The following is a 14619-nucleotide window of genomic DNA, read 5'->3' as shown; positions in this document are numbered from 1 at the left end:
GAATTAGAGGATGAACAAAATATGAAATTAAAGCATATTGAATCTAGTTTCTCATTGAAGAAATGGTGTAAATAATGGAATTATAAATCGTGAGATATAATAATTTTTGTGAGACAAGGTCAGAATGAATATGGGTTCTCCTATTCTGATTTTGGAAAATCATCAAAAATTGGAGAAAAATAATTAGGGTTAAAATTTACATGTTTAAATTATTACTGAGTCTATTTTCAATAGAAACAAATGGTAACATCATCCAAATTTTATACTAAGAGATAATTAATTTTTAGCAAAGAAAGTTTGAAGCTATCAAACCGGCCACATATCTAACTTTGAACGCGAGAACGAAAGCCCCTCCCACGACCAGTGGGGGGACGACCGCTACGCACAGCATCTACCACCTCAGCTATAGAACTGCCTCTACCAAATGTACATGAATCGGCACCTCTTGCACCGCTCGAGCCTGATGACCCTCGCACTCCAAAAGAATATCAACAAAAAAGACGCAAATGCTCTGACGAAAAAGACGCAAGTGTGAGCACCGCGTCAAACTCCAACGGTAAGCCCGTAAGCACAATTTCCACCTTCTCCATTTCTGAAATTCGAGATCCAAAAGCATCAAGTAATGTATAGGTGTTCTGGATCCTCGCGATGTACTCCTTGATCAATAGTGCACCCTTCTTAGTCGAGTGTAACTCATGACAGATGCCAGAGATCTTGACTCCAGTAATGGGGTCAAAAAGATGAGTAGCAGTTGTCCAGACGTCATAAGCCGACTTAGCATCTGTGAAAGATAAAAGAGAAGAACTAATAGTAGAGAGAAACAAGGAAGCAAGTAACTTATCCTGTTGAAAATACGATGAAGCATCGGGATTCGAAACCAGAGATCCATCCCGCGATTGCAAGAATCTTGGCAGAGTAGGTAGTGTACAAGGATTGGTTGGCAACGAAAATGATCGATTAATCAATGAGAAAGGCGATCGAAGTTAGAGAGGAAATGAAAAGAAGGATGAAGATAGAGGGTTGCTTTTCCTCTCATTAGGCTCCGGGCTTTATATAGGTTAATTATCCCTGTTACACGGTGTCACGTATTGAGTTACTATTTATGAGTTCATCTCAAATAGGATATGGTGGTTAGTACCTCATCCATGTGTCAAGCAAGTTATAGAGAATTTCCATAAAGAATCTTAAGTGAGGAATTGTATATGATAACGAACTGTTCTCATCTATCAGCGAGGTGTAACAGGAGGGAAATAATGTGGTTTGTTGGACTTGGTACCTGCAAGAATTTGTTAAATCAACCTGTTGATTAAAATACTTAACCAAGACCTTTCATCCAAATTTTTTTAATATTTATTTTCGGATACTTTGATGCATTTAGTAAAACTTAGTTAAATGGGGCAATTGCAGTAGTTAGTTATTGCTACTTACAGTCTGTAAAATGATTTTAGGGAAATTTATTAGTATCATATATATAAACCACTATCAGGGTTCATAGTGGAACTCTTAGTAGCTTAGTCAAACTACAAAGCTCCCATAATTTAACAGGATGGATCCATTAGGGCATTTATCAGAATTAGTTTATCAACAAAAACAAACTATATATTAAAGCCATTAATCTAAATGGGTGATTCAAACAGTTGCGACAGGACCGAAGCTAATGGTGGATTCCATGATCTTCATGGCTTCGAACCTCGGCTCATTGTCTTCGAACTTCAGGGCGGGGTAAACCTTCATGTAGTCCTCGAACATGAATTTCGGGTGCGCAATGGGTTTCTCAACTTCTTTGTCCACCAAAGGAGGTGTTGGATATATAACATCATCACTTCCAGGGTTGTAAAAGGAAGCAATGGACATTTGGGTCCCATCTGTTTGAGCCAACACACGGTGCATCACACTCTTGTACTTGCCATTGGTGATCACCTCTAGTTGGTCACCAAGGTTAATGATAATGGAGTGTTTTAATGGAGCGACATCAATCCATTGGTCATCCTTGAGGAGTTGAAGCCCACTGACCTTGTCATCTTAGAAGAGTAATATGATTCCACCAAAGATCGCAGTGAGCCCTTAGCCCTTGATTAGGTCTGGTTTAGGGCATGGAGGGTAGTTGTTGACTTTGGTACCAAAATTTGGCCATTTGGAACCATAAAACACTTTTTTCAGGTAACCTTGTTCCAACCTAAGATTCTCACACAGTATGTCCAAAAGTTTCTCAGCCAGCTTCTTTAACTCCACTGCAAATTGCTTCATCACCTTCTTGGTGTCAAAGTAATTTTAGAACTTGAAAAACATAAAAAGTGAAGAAAAAAAAGTAGAGTCAGTAACTTTGACTGACCTGTAATCATCTTCAAGATCATGAATTTCATAAAGGTTTGATTCAGGCAAGTGACACAAGAAGAAAGTGATTTCTCAATCCATGTCAGTGATCTCAGATTGAGCAACTTCAAGACCTTTACTTGTCACCGTTTCTTTGAACCTTTCCTCCAATCACTTTTTGTAGTGATCCTTTGTTAGTTTCTCCACAGTGTCCATCAGTTCATGAGATATTCCATGGTTCATCAGCTTTTTAAAGAAAAAAATACAGTAAAATTTCAGAGAAGCATTATTGGCAACAACTAATGAACTGATATTCCAATTTTCATTTAGTACCTCAAAGAAACCCCAACTCTCACAAGCATCTTTGATCATGTCCATGGTGGCTCCTCTCTCCTCACCATTGATTTTGGACAAGTCAATAACAGGGAAAACTACCTCCATTTCTGTTTTCTCTTTCACTAACTCCACTATCAGGTTATAGTGAGCAGTAATATGTTTGTGTTTGGTCTCAAGGTGTGCGAAATGAGATTATGGGCAGGTGCAATTTATAGGCACAAAATGAGGGGCAAAACAGGAGAATAAATAAAGCTAAGAATTGGAACATTGATACATCATATTGGGTGTAATTACTGCATTTATTATTGGATTAATTCTGCAAGTGTTTAATTATTTGGATAATATTTAGTTACTTTCATCTTCACCATGTGAATTATTATTATTACTTAAGCTTGTTCAGTCGAATTGTAAAGATCAGGTTTATAATTTTTAAATCTCAATTTGAATATTATAAATGAAAAATAGAATTAAATAAAAATAATTCCATCAAGATTTAATGTCACTATAAAATATTAAAGGTCCCAAAATAAAATATTATATTATTTATAAATTATTTAATATATATCATTTTATATAAACAAAGAGTTACATTACAATAAAAAATAAAACTCCAATATTAAACCCTAAATTACATTAATTTTATAATTATCTTAGTGACAAATATATCATTTTAAAAGTTGTTTATTAACTATTAATACAGAAATTTCATTATATTAGTTACAAATATATGATGAAAAAACGAAACAAGTAGGAAAATAACAGAAAATACACGCAATAATGGGAATAACATCAATCACAGATAAGAAATTTTTTATAAATATAATAGTATGAAGTTAATTTTTAAATAAAAATAAAATTATTTATAGAGGAGGTCTTTTCCAAAAAAATGACTTACGCTTTTGAAATGATTAAGTCATTCTATGCGGAAAAAGACTTATTTTACATTGAACTGAACAAACTGTTCTCTATAAAATAAACATAGAAAATTCCAAAAATTATTTTCCATAAAACAAACCAACCGTTGATGAAAAAACGAAACAAGCAAGAACATCAGAAAAAAAAAACACGTAATAATGGGAATAACATCAATCACATGAATCAAGTTAAAAAAAACAAAAAACAAAAAGCATGGTCACATTGCATCGCATGCCGCAAAAGAAAAGAAAATTTAGCAGGGAGGCAGGCAAGGAAAATAAAGAGATGCCTGCAGAAATAATAAAAGAAGACAGTGTTATTGCTGTGCGCGAGAAAACAAAAGAAAAAGCTTAGATTTTTACTACCTTTGCTTTAATCATGCCGGAGACAAGCTTTTTTTTCTCAACTGTTAGGATCAATAATCCTGTCTTACTCCTATTTTAATCATGCCTTTTAAATGTCTTCTTTTTTATCATCAAAGTGTTTGTTGTGTCTCACAATAATTAATTTCGTATATTTTTTAAAATTTATGAGTCTTTATTATTGTCTAAATGTAGAGCTTTGGTGTCTTATAAAAAATTGATATTGCATCAGATGATGATAAATATCATCTATATATGTAAAGGATTTATGTAAATTATCCATTCAAATTGCAACATTTAATAATATATATGGTATAATTATGAATTTCATCCCTTTATTTTAATTTATTAAAATTTACTCATTGTATTTTATGAAAATTTGAGAAATTAGTTCAACTGAATAATACTTTTTAAGTCTTATCATTGACCTAGAAATCAACCATTTAGTAATTTATATGTGATGAATTAGTAAAAATTAACGGTGGTTATCAATAATTAGATTAATTTCTCAATTTTTGTAAAGCACGAGGATTGAATTTTGACAAATTAAAGTATACACAAGGGCAACACTGAGGGAGGTAGGACCTTGTCCCACTCTAAAATGGGTTTAATCCCTTTGAAAATAACTTTAAAATTACAAATTAATAAAATGTTTGGTAAACTAGAAGGATAGAAATAAATAAACGCGCATGATTATCGTGTAGGTGTTGGATCAAGTTCCAGATTCCTTGAAGGATAATGTTGCAATATAGTTTTGATGTGACAGTCTTTATCTCCATTATTGACAGAGCTCAAAATAGGGTGTTTTTGTTTCGACTTGGTAGGATTGTTTAGTATTCACATAATACAGAGGGTCATTTCCCAATTGTTTCCCCATAAATTGCAGTAGTATTTTCCCAGTGCATGAAGCGTTGCAAAGAGATGGAGTGAATTACCCAAAATTTTGAGACATTCCTGACGCTACCTGGTCCAGTCACATGCCATGTTTTCTACTGGACATATTATTGGATTATCTTTTCCCCTTTTCATGCATCCATCGTTTTCCAACAAAAGTTTGTTTGGAGTTTAGTGGTATGCGTTAAGATGATGAGAACTTTGTGGTTTGTTTCAATATGATTGCAACAACATGGCCAAAATATTGAAGGATCTAATGGGGATTCTTCCCACAAAATTATATATATACACACACTAAATACATTCGCCGTATCAAATTTATGTAACAAAAACAAATGATTCTTGAATTTAAATGATAAAATATAGATGCTAAAAACTATAATTTCTCTTAAGTCCAAATTTTAATGTGTCAGAGAAATTTTTTTTATTTTTAGAGTTTGTGTCTTGTTAACTGGTAATAAAAACTCAATTAGGGATGAAATTGGATAGTGTAATGCAATTCCTGGATCCACTTGAATAGATTATGGAACACCAATTATGTGGGGGAAAAATATTATGTGAAGCTTTGGTTGAAATGATACAGTTAAGATTTTGAAAATAAGGATGCTTTAGACTCAAATCTTATTATGTGCATTTTTCTAGGTTTTGTATAGAATATAAAAATGACATTTTTCTAGGTTTTCTAGGTTTAGACTCAAACCTTTAAAATTGATATTTTAACGCACTTGAATTTATCAATATGGTATTTTTATCATTCACATAAAATTTTAAATCAACCCAATATATCTTTATATACCATCCATAAAGATATTGTCATTATGAATATATTTTAACAGTAAAAAGTTTTTAATAAAAATTAGTTATTATAATTTAAATTATTCAAATTTGATATACATGTTCTATGTGAATAAAGTGCGAAAAACTAAAATAATCTTACGTCTAACCGTATTAATTGTTTTTTGTTAAAAGAAAAGAATTAGAGAGAAATTGAGTTTGCAAGAACTTAAAATAATTTGTTATTTCATGGCCTATAATTCACGAGAAAGGATTGTATGAAATATGATATTATCTCTTTCCAATAGTTTAATATCACATCAATAATTTCACCTCAATTTCGGGATTTTCATTTGGATTTGATTTTTTCAAAATGAAAATATTGATGTAACATTAAACCATTGAAAAAGAGATACAGATAACTGTTTCATACAAGTTTTTTTTCCAGGAACATTATTATTATTAGTTCATACGGAAGTACCTTATTTATATAGAAAATTTTAACCCATTTAGGACGTGATCTAAGTAAGGATATCGTCTAATATTGTCTAATGCATGATACATAATCTTATGCCTAATCTGTTTATTGCTCTAACCATTTGAAATATCCTTTTTGGGTACAAAAGTTTGTCCATCCACATCTACTATTCACTACATGACACTGAATGCATACAAATAAAACTCAAGTGGTAAATAATAAGATTAAAAAATAGCATTAAATTTCAATTTAAAATTTCAATAAGCTCAGCGAGACATAATATCCTTATCAGATAACAAATAGTACAAGACACTATCGACCATGTAAGAGAGACCTTCTCTTTATAGATACCGAAGCTAAGGGGTTCCGATGATTTTTGTACCCTTCTCTATTATCTATAATTTTTATAAATATAATTTTACTTATTATTTAATATAATATTTTTTTTGTTATTTTAATATGGGTCAAGTAGTAGTGGTGTTGAGATTTTGTCACGTGTTCTATGTATTTATTTATTAATTTTTTAAATACAACTGAAGGATTGTGAAGTTGAAACTTTCTATAATTACTGTACTAAATAGTTATCATTTTAATATTTTATTTAAAAACTTTGGATTTTATAATTATATAATAAATTTTTTGAATAAAAGTAGTTTTAACAATCTTTAAATATAATTCTAATAAAACTTGATTTATTTATTAATTTCGTAAGTGTCAAATAAAACACAATTGTGAATATATATAATTAATTTTAGGTTATTTTCAATATCATTTCAGCTCCTATCAAAAGGAATAGAAGACAGAGTTTGATTGAAGTACATTACCTTAATTTGATGGCATGCCCTATTAGCCAAATAGTAGGATTTTCGTTGTTCAACTTCACGGAGTTTCTAATAAATGTCTCTTCAGGTTTCTATAATAAGAAAGGGCAAAGCAATAATGCATTAAACTGCAGATCAATAATGGAAAGGATCCGATTTCAAATTGAACACAAACCAGCATATATGACGATGACGATGACGAGATCAACACGTAAACTTCCTTATGCTAAAAATAATATGTTATAATGTTGCACTGAGTTGTCTTTGAACCAACCCCACTCACTCGAAATCAAACAGGTTTTAGGGTTTTCTTTTTCTCTCTCTGTTGGAAACTCGTGCACTGCATGTTGCAAGTAAATATCCATTTGAAAAAAAAAACAAAAAAAACAGATAATGATACCTTTTCTTTTCCCCGAGTAAGTTGGTGCATATCAATGGTGAAATGCGTTGTTGCCCACTTTCCCTGTTGGGGGATGGGATGTGCCATTTTGTCGTCCCTTGTTTTTGTGGCATATGCGATTAGTTTACGTTTACCAGAAGAATTTTCTTGCCAACTCCCTCAGGCTTATATATGACTCTGATTATTCCCTGCGCTTTGTTTGTTTCTCTTTAGTCATTTTCGGACGTAAATCAAAGCCTTTGATGCACTAATCTAGATGTTGAACTACCCAAAAATTTAGCTTTTTTTTTTCTTTCTTATTTATCATTTGTGAAGAAGTAAGCAACCCCCTGTTGTTTTTTTATGAGATTGGATATCTCAGCATTGGAGAATCTCAAGTTCTGAGTCCATTGTGATCAATGCCGACTCAATTAGTGATCAATATAAGGAGGAACAGAGATCGTGGATGTGTATTATAAGGAGATAAAAGGGACAGTCCTTGCTGACCTTTGCAATTTTAATACATTGGTTCTTTTCCAATCAGTTATATCAGTACTAATTATATTTTGGGCTAAATTATAAACTAAAAAAAGTTAAAAATTACAATATGCTGTAAGTTATTGTACTTTTATTTTAAAAAATTTAATCTCTCTACTTTCCGAATTTAAAAATTCAAGTCTAGTTGCTACCGTTAAAATTCCTCTATTAAGTTCGTTGGTTTCACGTTTTGAAATTAAAAAAAAAAATACTCGTTTAGTATCCATGTGACAAAAAATGACATTTGTAATGGACCTAAATTTAACAAAAATTTTAATGATGTTAACGATTCTTAAATTCATGTAACCTTTGTAATTAGAATCAAATATTTAGGCTAACTAATGATATTTGTAAAAGTTAAGTTATCGAATTATGTCAATATTTGAATTATAGAGATTGAATTTCAAATTTGAGCATAGTATAGGGACCAAAATTAAAATTTCACCATTGTTATAAAATCTTTAACAAAATAGAGGGAAAAATTGAAAATTAACCATTATGTTATGATATATATATATAAAGACTTGGACATGTGTCATGTAAGGAATGCCTTAAATTATAAAAGTTGAGGTACCAAATTATATAAAAAGTTAAAGTATAGAGATTAAATTTTAAGATGGTATAGGGACCAGAACTAAAATTTGACCATTGTTATATAATTTCACTGTATTAGAAAGGATTTTTTAAGAACAATTTATGTCCATTTTAAATGAAATATTGAAGGATAATAACTATTTGAACTAAGCATAAATCCTATAATATGAGCCCTAAGTAGAAAACTAACCTTCCGACCAGGTGGCAAGGGACCAAGATTCCAGGTAGAGTTGTGAATGAGAGCATCATACTCAGCTTGAGCGCCCAGATGCTATTCCTTACTAGCAAATGCCTCATCAATTGTGCGGGGGTTCATAGTTAGAAGTTTCAACAGAGAGAACCTTAGGTTTAAAAATCCTGGCCTTAGATCTCGTAACCATGGAATGTGTATTAGCCACATGCTGAGGAACAATCAGAGGATTGGAAGAAAGGAGTGGAGCTCGTGGGCAAGGAATCGGAGATATCCTGAGAGTGTACCAAGACAGACGGAGTGAAAGATGGACCAGAAGCCGGAGGTGATGCCACAATAGGTTGTGTGAGCGAAGACTCAGTAGATCTACTAGCCACAATAGGAACATAGGTGGAAACACATTGTCCAAATGAAGAGGATTCTGTAATAGTCTTAGAAAATAGGAAACGACTTTCATCAAACACAACGCGTCGGGATAAAATTACCTTACCATTCGGGGTAATGCATTGATAACTTTTATGTTGGGAACTATACCCTAAGAACGTGCAAGGCTAGGAGCAAAAGTCTAATTTATGGGAAAGGAATAGCCGTATATACGGAAAACAACAGCACCCGAACACACATAAATGATCATATGTGGGATCCTAGCCATGAAGAACTTTAAAAGGAGATTGTCCTTTCAGAACGGATGTGGGAAGACGATTAATAGGATGAACGGCACAACAAAATGCATAGCCCCAAAAGCCCATAGTAAGATTTGCCTAAGCTAACAAAGTAAGGCCTATATCAACAATGTGTTGATGTTTACGTTCAACTACCCCATTCTATTCAGATGTATGTGGACAGTATAGCCGATGAATAATTCTATGTTCGGACAATATGGGCTTGAACGCACGAAACTCACCGCCCCAATCACTCTAAAATAGTTTCACATCTCTCCCCAACTGTATTTTGACCATTCGTTGAAATTGAATAAAGCAATCTACAGCCTGAGACTTACGCTGAATAAGATAGAGCCAAGTATAGCGAGTACACATGTCAATAAACGAAACATAGTACCAATGATTGCCACAAGGAACAGACGCAGGTCCCTATAACCAAAGTAAATGGTTCATTATAGTCAGTGGTAGAGTGAGAGAAAGGCAATTAATAGAACTTCCCTTTTTGGCAAGCAATACAAGCAATAGGAAGACAAGAATTATTTGATACAATCTGACACTTATCTAAAATAGACTTAACCACATGAGAAGAGGGGTGACCAAGTCATTAATGCCATACAGTAAATATATCACAGTTGTCAGTAGAGGACTGAAGGCCAGTTTCTGAAGCAGAAGGAACTACAACAGAGTGAACAGAAGCACTTGGAGAGAATTGCTAGAGCCCATTATGAATGTGTCCCCGTAGCAAAATTTCCAGTGTCTTGATGTTCTTAATAACATAGTAAGACGGATGAAATTCAAAAAACACGTTATTTTTATTTGCAAATTAAGACACAAACATGAAATCCTTCATTATAGTCGACACACACAAAATATTAGACATATGAAGTAACTTAGTCTTTGTGGGTAAAACATAATTACCAACACTTAAAATTTTGGTGGGAGTCCCATCACCCATGAGGAAAAGAGAGATACTTGAGTATGGTGTGGACTCATTCAGAGCAGAGGCTTTTCGGCAAATATGATGCGTAGCCCCTAAATCTGGATAGCAAGATGACGTTCCTACAGGCATAGGAATATATGAGTCATCATCATCAAAATTAGACCCAAAATAAGTTGCATTAGCATTAGACTCGATAGAATTCGAGAAATCAGATGCATGAAAGTCGGGAACTAGAGGCAACCCAACACAAAGTGGTGCCAAATTAGGATGAACACAAGCATGAGGTTTTGTTATCCAAGGAACGCGTGACCTAGAATTCGATCCAAAATCACCACCACTACTGGGCCGAAGCCCCTGTCCATGATAAAACAAACCCTCAAACTGAACACAATTCGAAATTGGCCCACTAGAATTTGCATTATTAGGTGGTCCATTGGAAGGAAAAATTCCCCCAAAATTGTGGCCTACAGCTGACGACCTAGTAGCATTCATAAGCGACCCAGCAGCATTTATAAGTGGCCCAGTAGCATTCGGCCCAAGTGAAGGATCATGCACAATCGGTCTAACGCTAGGCCTACCCGAAGGCCCAAATTCATGGCCTGCCCCATCACCATATGTAACAAAAGGGTGAGGGGCAACCCTTGGTTGTGAGATATATGGAGGAGCCGCTACCTTCGTCGAGTCACCCCACTCGCCTCTAAAGAGAAATGTTTGTGGCCTCAACAATGAGAAACTAGTAGCCTGGCTGGAGATCGACATCGGGAAACCAATAGGTGGCGCACTGGATGATCCACCATGGGCACCAAAACTAGCAACCCCCGAACCTGGATAAAAAAAGGTGGACGATGATGAAGGCCTCACCACCGACGTTGGACCATTGTAGTCGCAATTAAAGTGATAGTAACACCATTAAGCCAAATGGCCAAACCAGCCACATATCTGACATTGAACGCAAGAACGAAAGCCCCTCTTACGACCAATAGAGGGACGACCACCACGCACAGCATCTACCACCACAGGCGACGGAACCACCTCTACCAAATGTGCATGAATCGGTACCTCTTGTATCGCTTGAGCATACAACCCCCGTACTCTAAAAGAACATCAATGGAACGTTGTAAGGGCAAAGGCTCTGACGAAAAAGATGCAAGGGTGAGCACCGCGTCAAAATCCAACGGTAAGCCCGCAAGCACAATCTCCACCTTCTCCGTTTCAAAAATTCGAGATCTAGAAGCATCAAGTAATGCACAGGTGTTCTGGATCTTCGCGATGTACCCCTTGATTGATAGTGCACCCTTCTTAGTTGAGTGAAACTCATGACAGATGCGAGAGATCTTGGCTTCAATAACGGCGGTAAAGAGATGAGTAGCAGTTGTCCAGACGTCATAAGCTGACTTAGCATCTGTGAAAGATAAAAGAGAAGAACTAATAGTAGAGAGAAATTAAGAAACAAGTAACTTATCCTGTTGAAAATACGATGAAGCGTCGAGATTCGAAACTAGAGATCCGTCTGGCGATTGCAAGAATCTTAGTAGAGCAGGTAGTGTCCCTTCTTCAAAACTAGTCAAATTATATCCTTTAGTAATCAAACGGATATGTTACTGCCATTGAATGAAATTATTTTCATCCAGCTTAACAGTGTCGTGATGAGGGAATGACTAAACCAGCTGAGCACTGGTGAACGATGAGCAACTGTGAGTAGCACTGGTGGAATCAGTAGAGGCAATGCTGGCCATAGAAGCACAATACACAGGTCTTTAAAAGCTAGGCAACTGATACCATGTTAATATCTCTAGTAAGATTGAAAAGTATTTCAGACATTGAATTGAGAAATTGAATTGATTATTTTTATTCTTGAATCTGTACAATCACTAGTATTTATATAGGTGTTGTATGAGTAACTACTGCTAACAATTTAGTAACTGCATAACAACTTGTGTATAACAAACTAACAGACTAAAAGAGGGCTAACAGAGTACCTTCCTTAGACTCATAACATTGATTATTGTAATAATAACATCTACCATAAATTGGTATAATTTTAGACTAATGGAAACGTGTAGGTAGGTTATTGTGGCATGTTAATATAATGCTAAAAAAAATATTATTTCGATGAAGGAAATATAATATATCTACTTGAATTTACAGCCCTTTACATTGATATAAACCAAACTGTCTTCTTATGTCACTTTTGCTAGGTGAATCATCGGTGTTAGGAAGAAAAGCGTGATAATTAGATAGTTGTACAATGATTGGTTGGCAACAAAAAATGATCGATTCACCTTAATCAATGAAAAGGGTGACCGAAGTTGGAGAGGAGATGAAAAAAATGATGAAGATAGTGGGCTGCGTTTTCCTCTCATTAGGCTCTGGGCTTTATGTAGGTTAATTTTCCTTGCTACACGGTGTCACGTACTGAGTTGCTATTAATGAGATCTTTTCAAATAGGATATGGTGGTTAGTACCTCATCCATATGGTAAGCAAGTTGCAGAAGATTTCCCTGAAGAATCTTTAAGTGAGGAATTGTATATGACATGAACTGTTCTCGTCTGTCAGCGAGGTGTAACAGAAGGGAAATAATGTGGTTTGTCGGACTCGGTCCCTACAAGAATTGGATGAATTAACCTGTTTATTAAAATACTTAACCAAGACCTTTCATCTAATTTTTTTAATATTTATTTTTGGATACTTTGATCCATTTAGTTAAAGTAAGTTAAATGGGGCAATTGCAGTAGTTAGTTATTGCTACTTACGGTCTGTAAAATGATTTCAGGGAAATTTATTAGTATCATATATATAAACCACTATCAGGGTTCATTGTGGAACTCTTAGTAGCTTAGTCAAACTACAAAGCTTCCATAATATAACATGATGGATCCATCAGAACATTTATCATACTTATTTTATAAAAAAAAATAAAATATATATTAAACCCATTGATCTAAATGGGTGATTCAAACAGTTGCAATAGGACCCAAGCTAACAATGGATTCCATGGTCTTCATGGCTTCGATCCTTGGCTCATTGTTTTCGAACTTCAGGGAAGGGTAAACCTTCATGTAGTCCTCGAACATGAATTTCGGGTACACAATAGGTTTCTCAGCTTCTTTGTCTACCAAAGCAGGTGCTGGATATAAAACAACATCACTTTCACGGTTGTAACAGGAAGCAATAGACATTCGGGTCCTATCTGTTTGAGCCAGCACACGGTGCATCACACTCTTGTACTTGATATTGCTGATCACCTCAAGTTGGTCACCAAGGTTGATGACAATGGAGTGTTTCAATGAAGGGACATCAATTCATTGGTCATCCTTGAGGAGTTGAAGCCCACTGACCTTGTCGTCTTGGAAGAGTAATATGATTCCACCAGCATCAGTGTGAGCCCTTAGCCCCTTGATTAGGTTTGGTTTAAGGCATAGAGGATAGTTGCTAACTTTGGTACCAAAAGTTGGCCCTTTGGAACCATAAAACACTTTCTTCAGGTAACCCTGTTCCAACCCAAGATTCTCACACAATATTTTTAAAAGTTTCTCTGGCAGCTTCTCCAACTCCACTGCAAATTGTTTCATCACCTTCCTGGTATCAAAGTAATTTCAGTACTTGAAAAACATAAAAAGTGAAGAAAAAAAAGTAGAGTCAGTAACTTTGACTGACCTGTAATCATCTTCAAGATCAAGAATTTCATAAAGGTTTGATTCAGGCAAGTGGCGCAAGAAGAAAGTGCTTTCCCAATCCATGCCAGTTATCTCAGATTGAACAACTTTAAGACCTTTACTTGTCACCATTTCTTTGAACCTTTCCTTCATGCACTTTTTGTAGTGCTCATTTGTTAGTTTCTCCACAGTGTCCATCAGTTCATGAGATATTCCATGGTTCATCAGCTTTTCAAAGAAAAAAATAATAATACAGTAAAATTTCAGAGAAGCATTATTGACAACAACTAATGAACTGATATTCAAAGTTTCATTTAGTACCTCAAAGAAACCCCAATTCTCACAAGCATCTTTGATCATGTCCATGGTGGCTCCTCTCTCCTCACCATTGATTGTGGACAAGTCAATAATAGGGAATGCTACCTCCATTTTTGTTTTCTCTTTCAACAACTCCACTATTAGGTTATAGTGAGCAGTAATATGTTTGTGTTTGGTCTCAAGGTGTGTGAAATGGGATTATGGGAAGGTGCAATTTATAGGTACAAAATGAGGGGCAAAACAAGAGAATAAATAAAGCTAAGAATTGGAACATTGATACATCATATTGGGTGTAATTACTACATTTATTATTGGATTAATTCCACAAGTATTTAATTATTTGGATAATATTTAGTTACTTTCATCTTCACCATGTGAATTATCATTATCATCATCATCATCATTATTATTATTATTATTATTATTATTATTATTATTATTATTATTAC

The 14619-nt window shown here is 34.5% G+C and overlaps 1 protein-coding gene and 1 pseudogene across 2 annotated transcripts; both read right to left on the bottom strand.

Moving 5' to 3' along the window:
* Positions 1–1629: 1629 nt before the first annotated feature.
* On the bottom strand, positions 1630–2826 carry LOC105773342 (1-aminocyclopropane-1-carboxylate oxidase-like; annotated as a pseudogene).
* On the bottom strand, positions 1810–14369 carry LOC105773341 (1-aminocyclopropane-1-carboxylate oxidase-like). Of its 2 annotated transcripts, XR_008197091.1 has the most exons (4): positions 14174–14369; positions 13854–14080; positions 13442–13775; positions 1810–1920 (listed from the first exon to the last, which is right to left on the bottom strand). XR_008197091.1 is itself a non-coding variant. In XM_052632924.1 (3 exons), exons 1-3 carry the CDS (start codon positions 14279–14281, stop codon positions 13499–13501), a joined length of 612 nt encoding a protein of 203 aa, XP_052488884.1. In that variant the 5' UTR covers positions 14282–14369; the 3' UTR covers positions 12954–13498. The 2 variants fall into 2 exon arrangements, 1 of the variants encoding a protein (XP_052488884.1); XM_052632924.1 differs by lacking the exon at positions 1810–1920 and having other exon boundaries at positions 12954–13775.
* Between the last annotated feature and the right edge of the window lie 250 nt (positions 14370–14619).

The sequence above is a fragment of the Gossypium raimondii genome, chromosome 6 (genome assembly GCF_025698545.1).
Source record: "Gossypium raimondii isolate GPD5lz chromosome 6, ASM2569854v1, whole genome shotgun sequence".
NCBI classification, from domain to species: Eukaryota; Viridiplantae; Streptophyta; class Magnoliopsida; order Malvales; family Malvaceae; genus Gossypium; species Gossypium raimondii.
The sequence above is the reverse complement of the archived record's forward strand: the minus strand, read 5'-3'. Positions and strand labels throughout refer to the sequence as shown.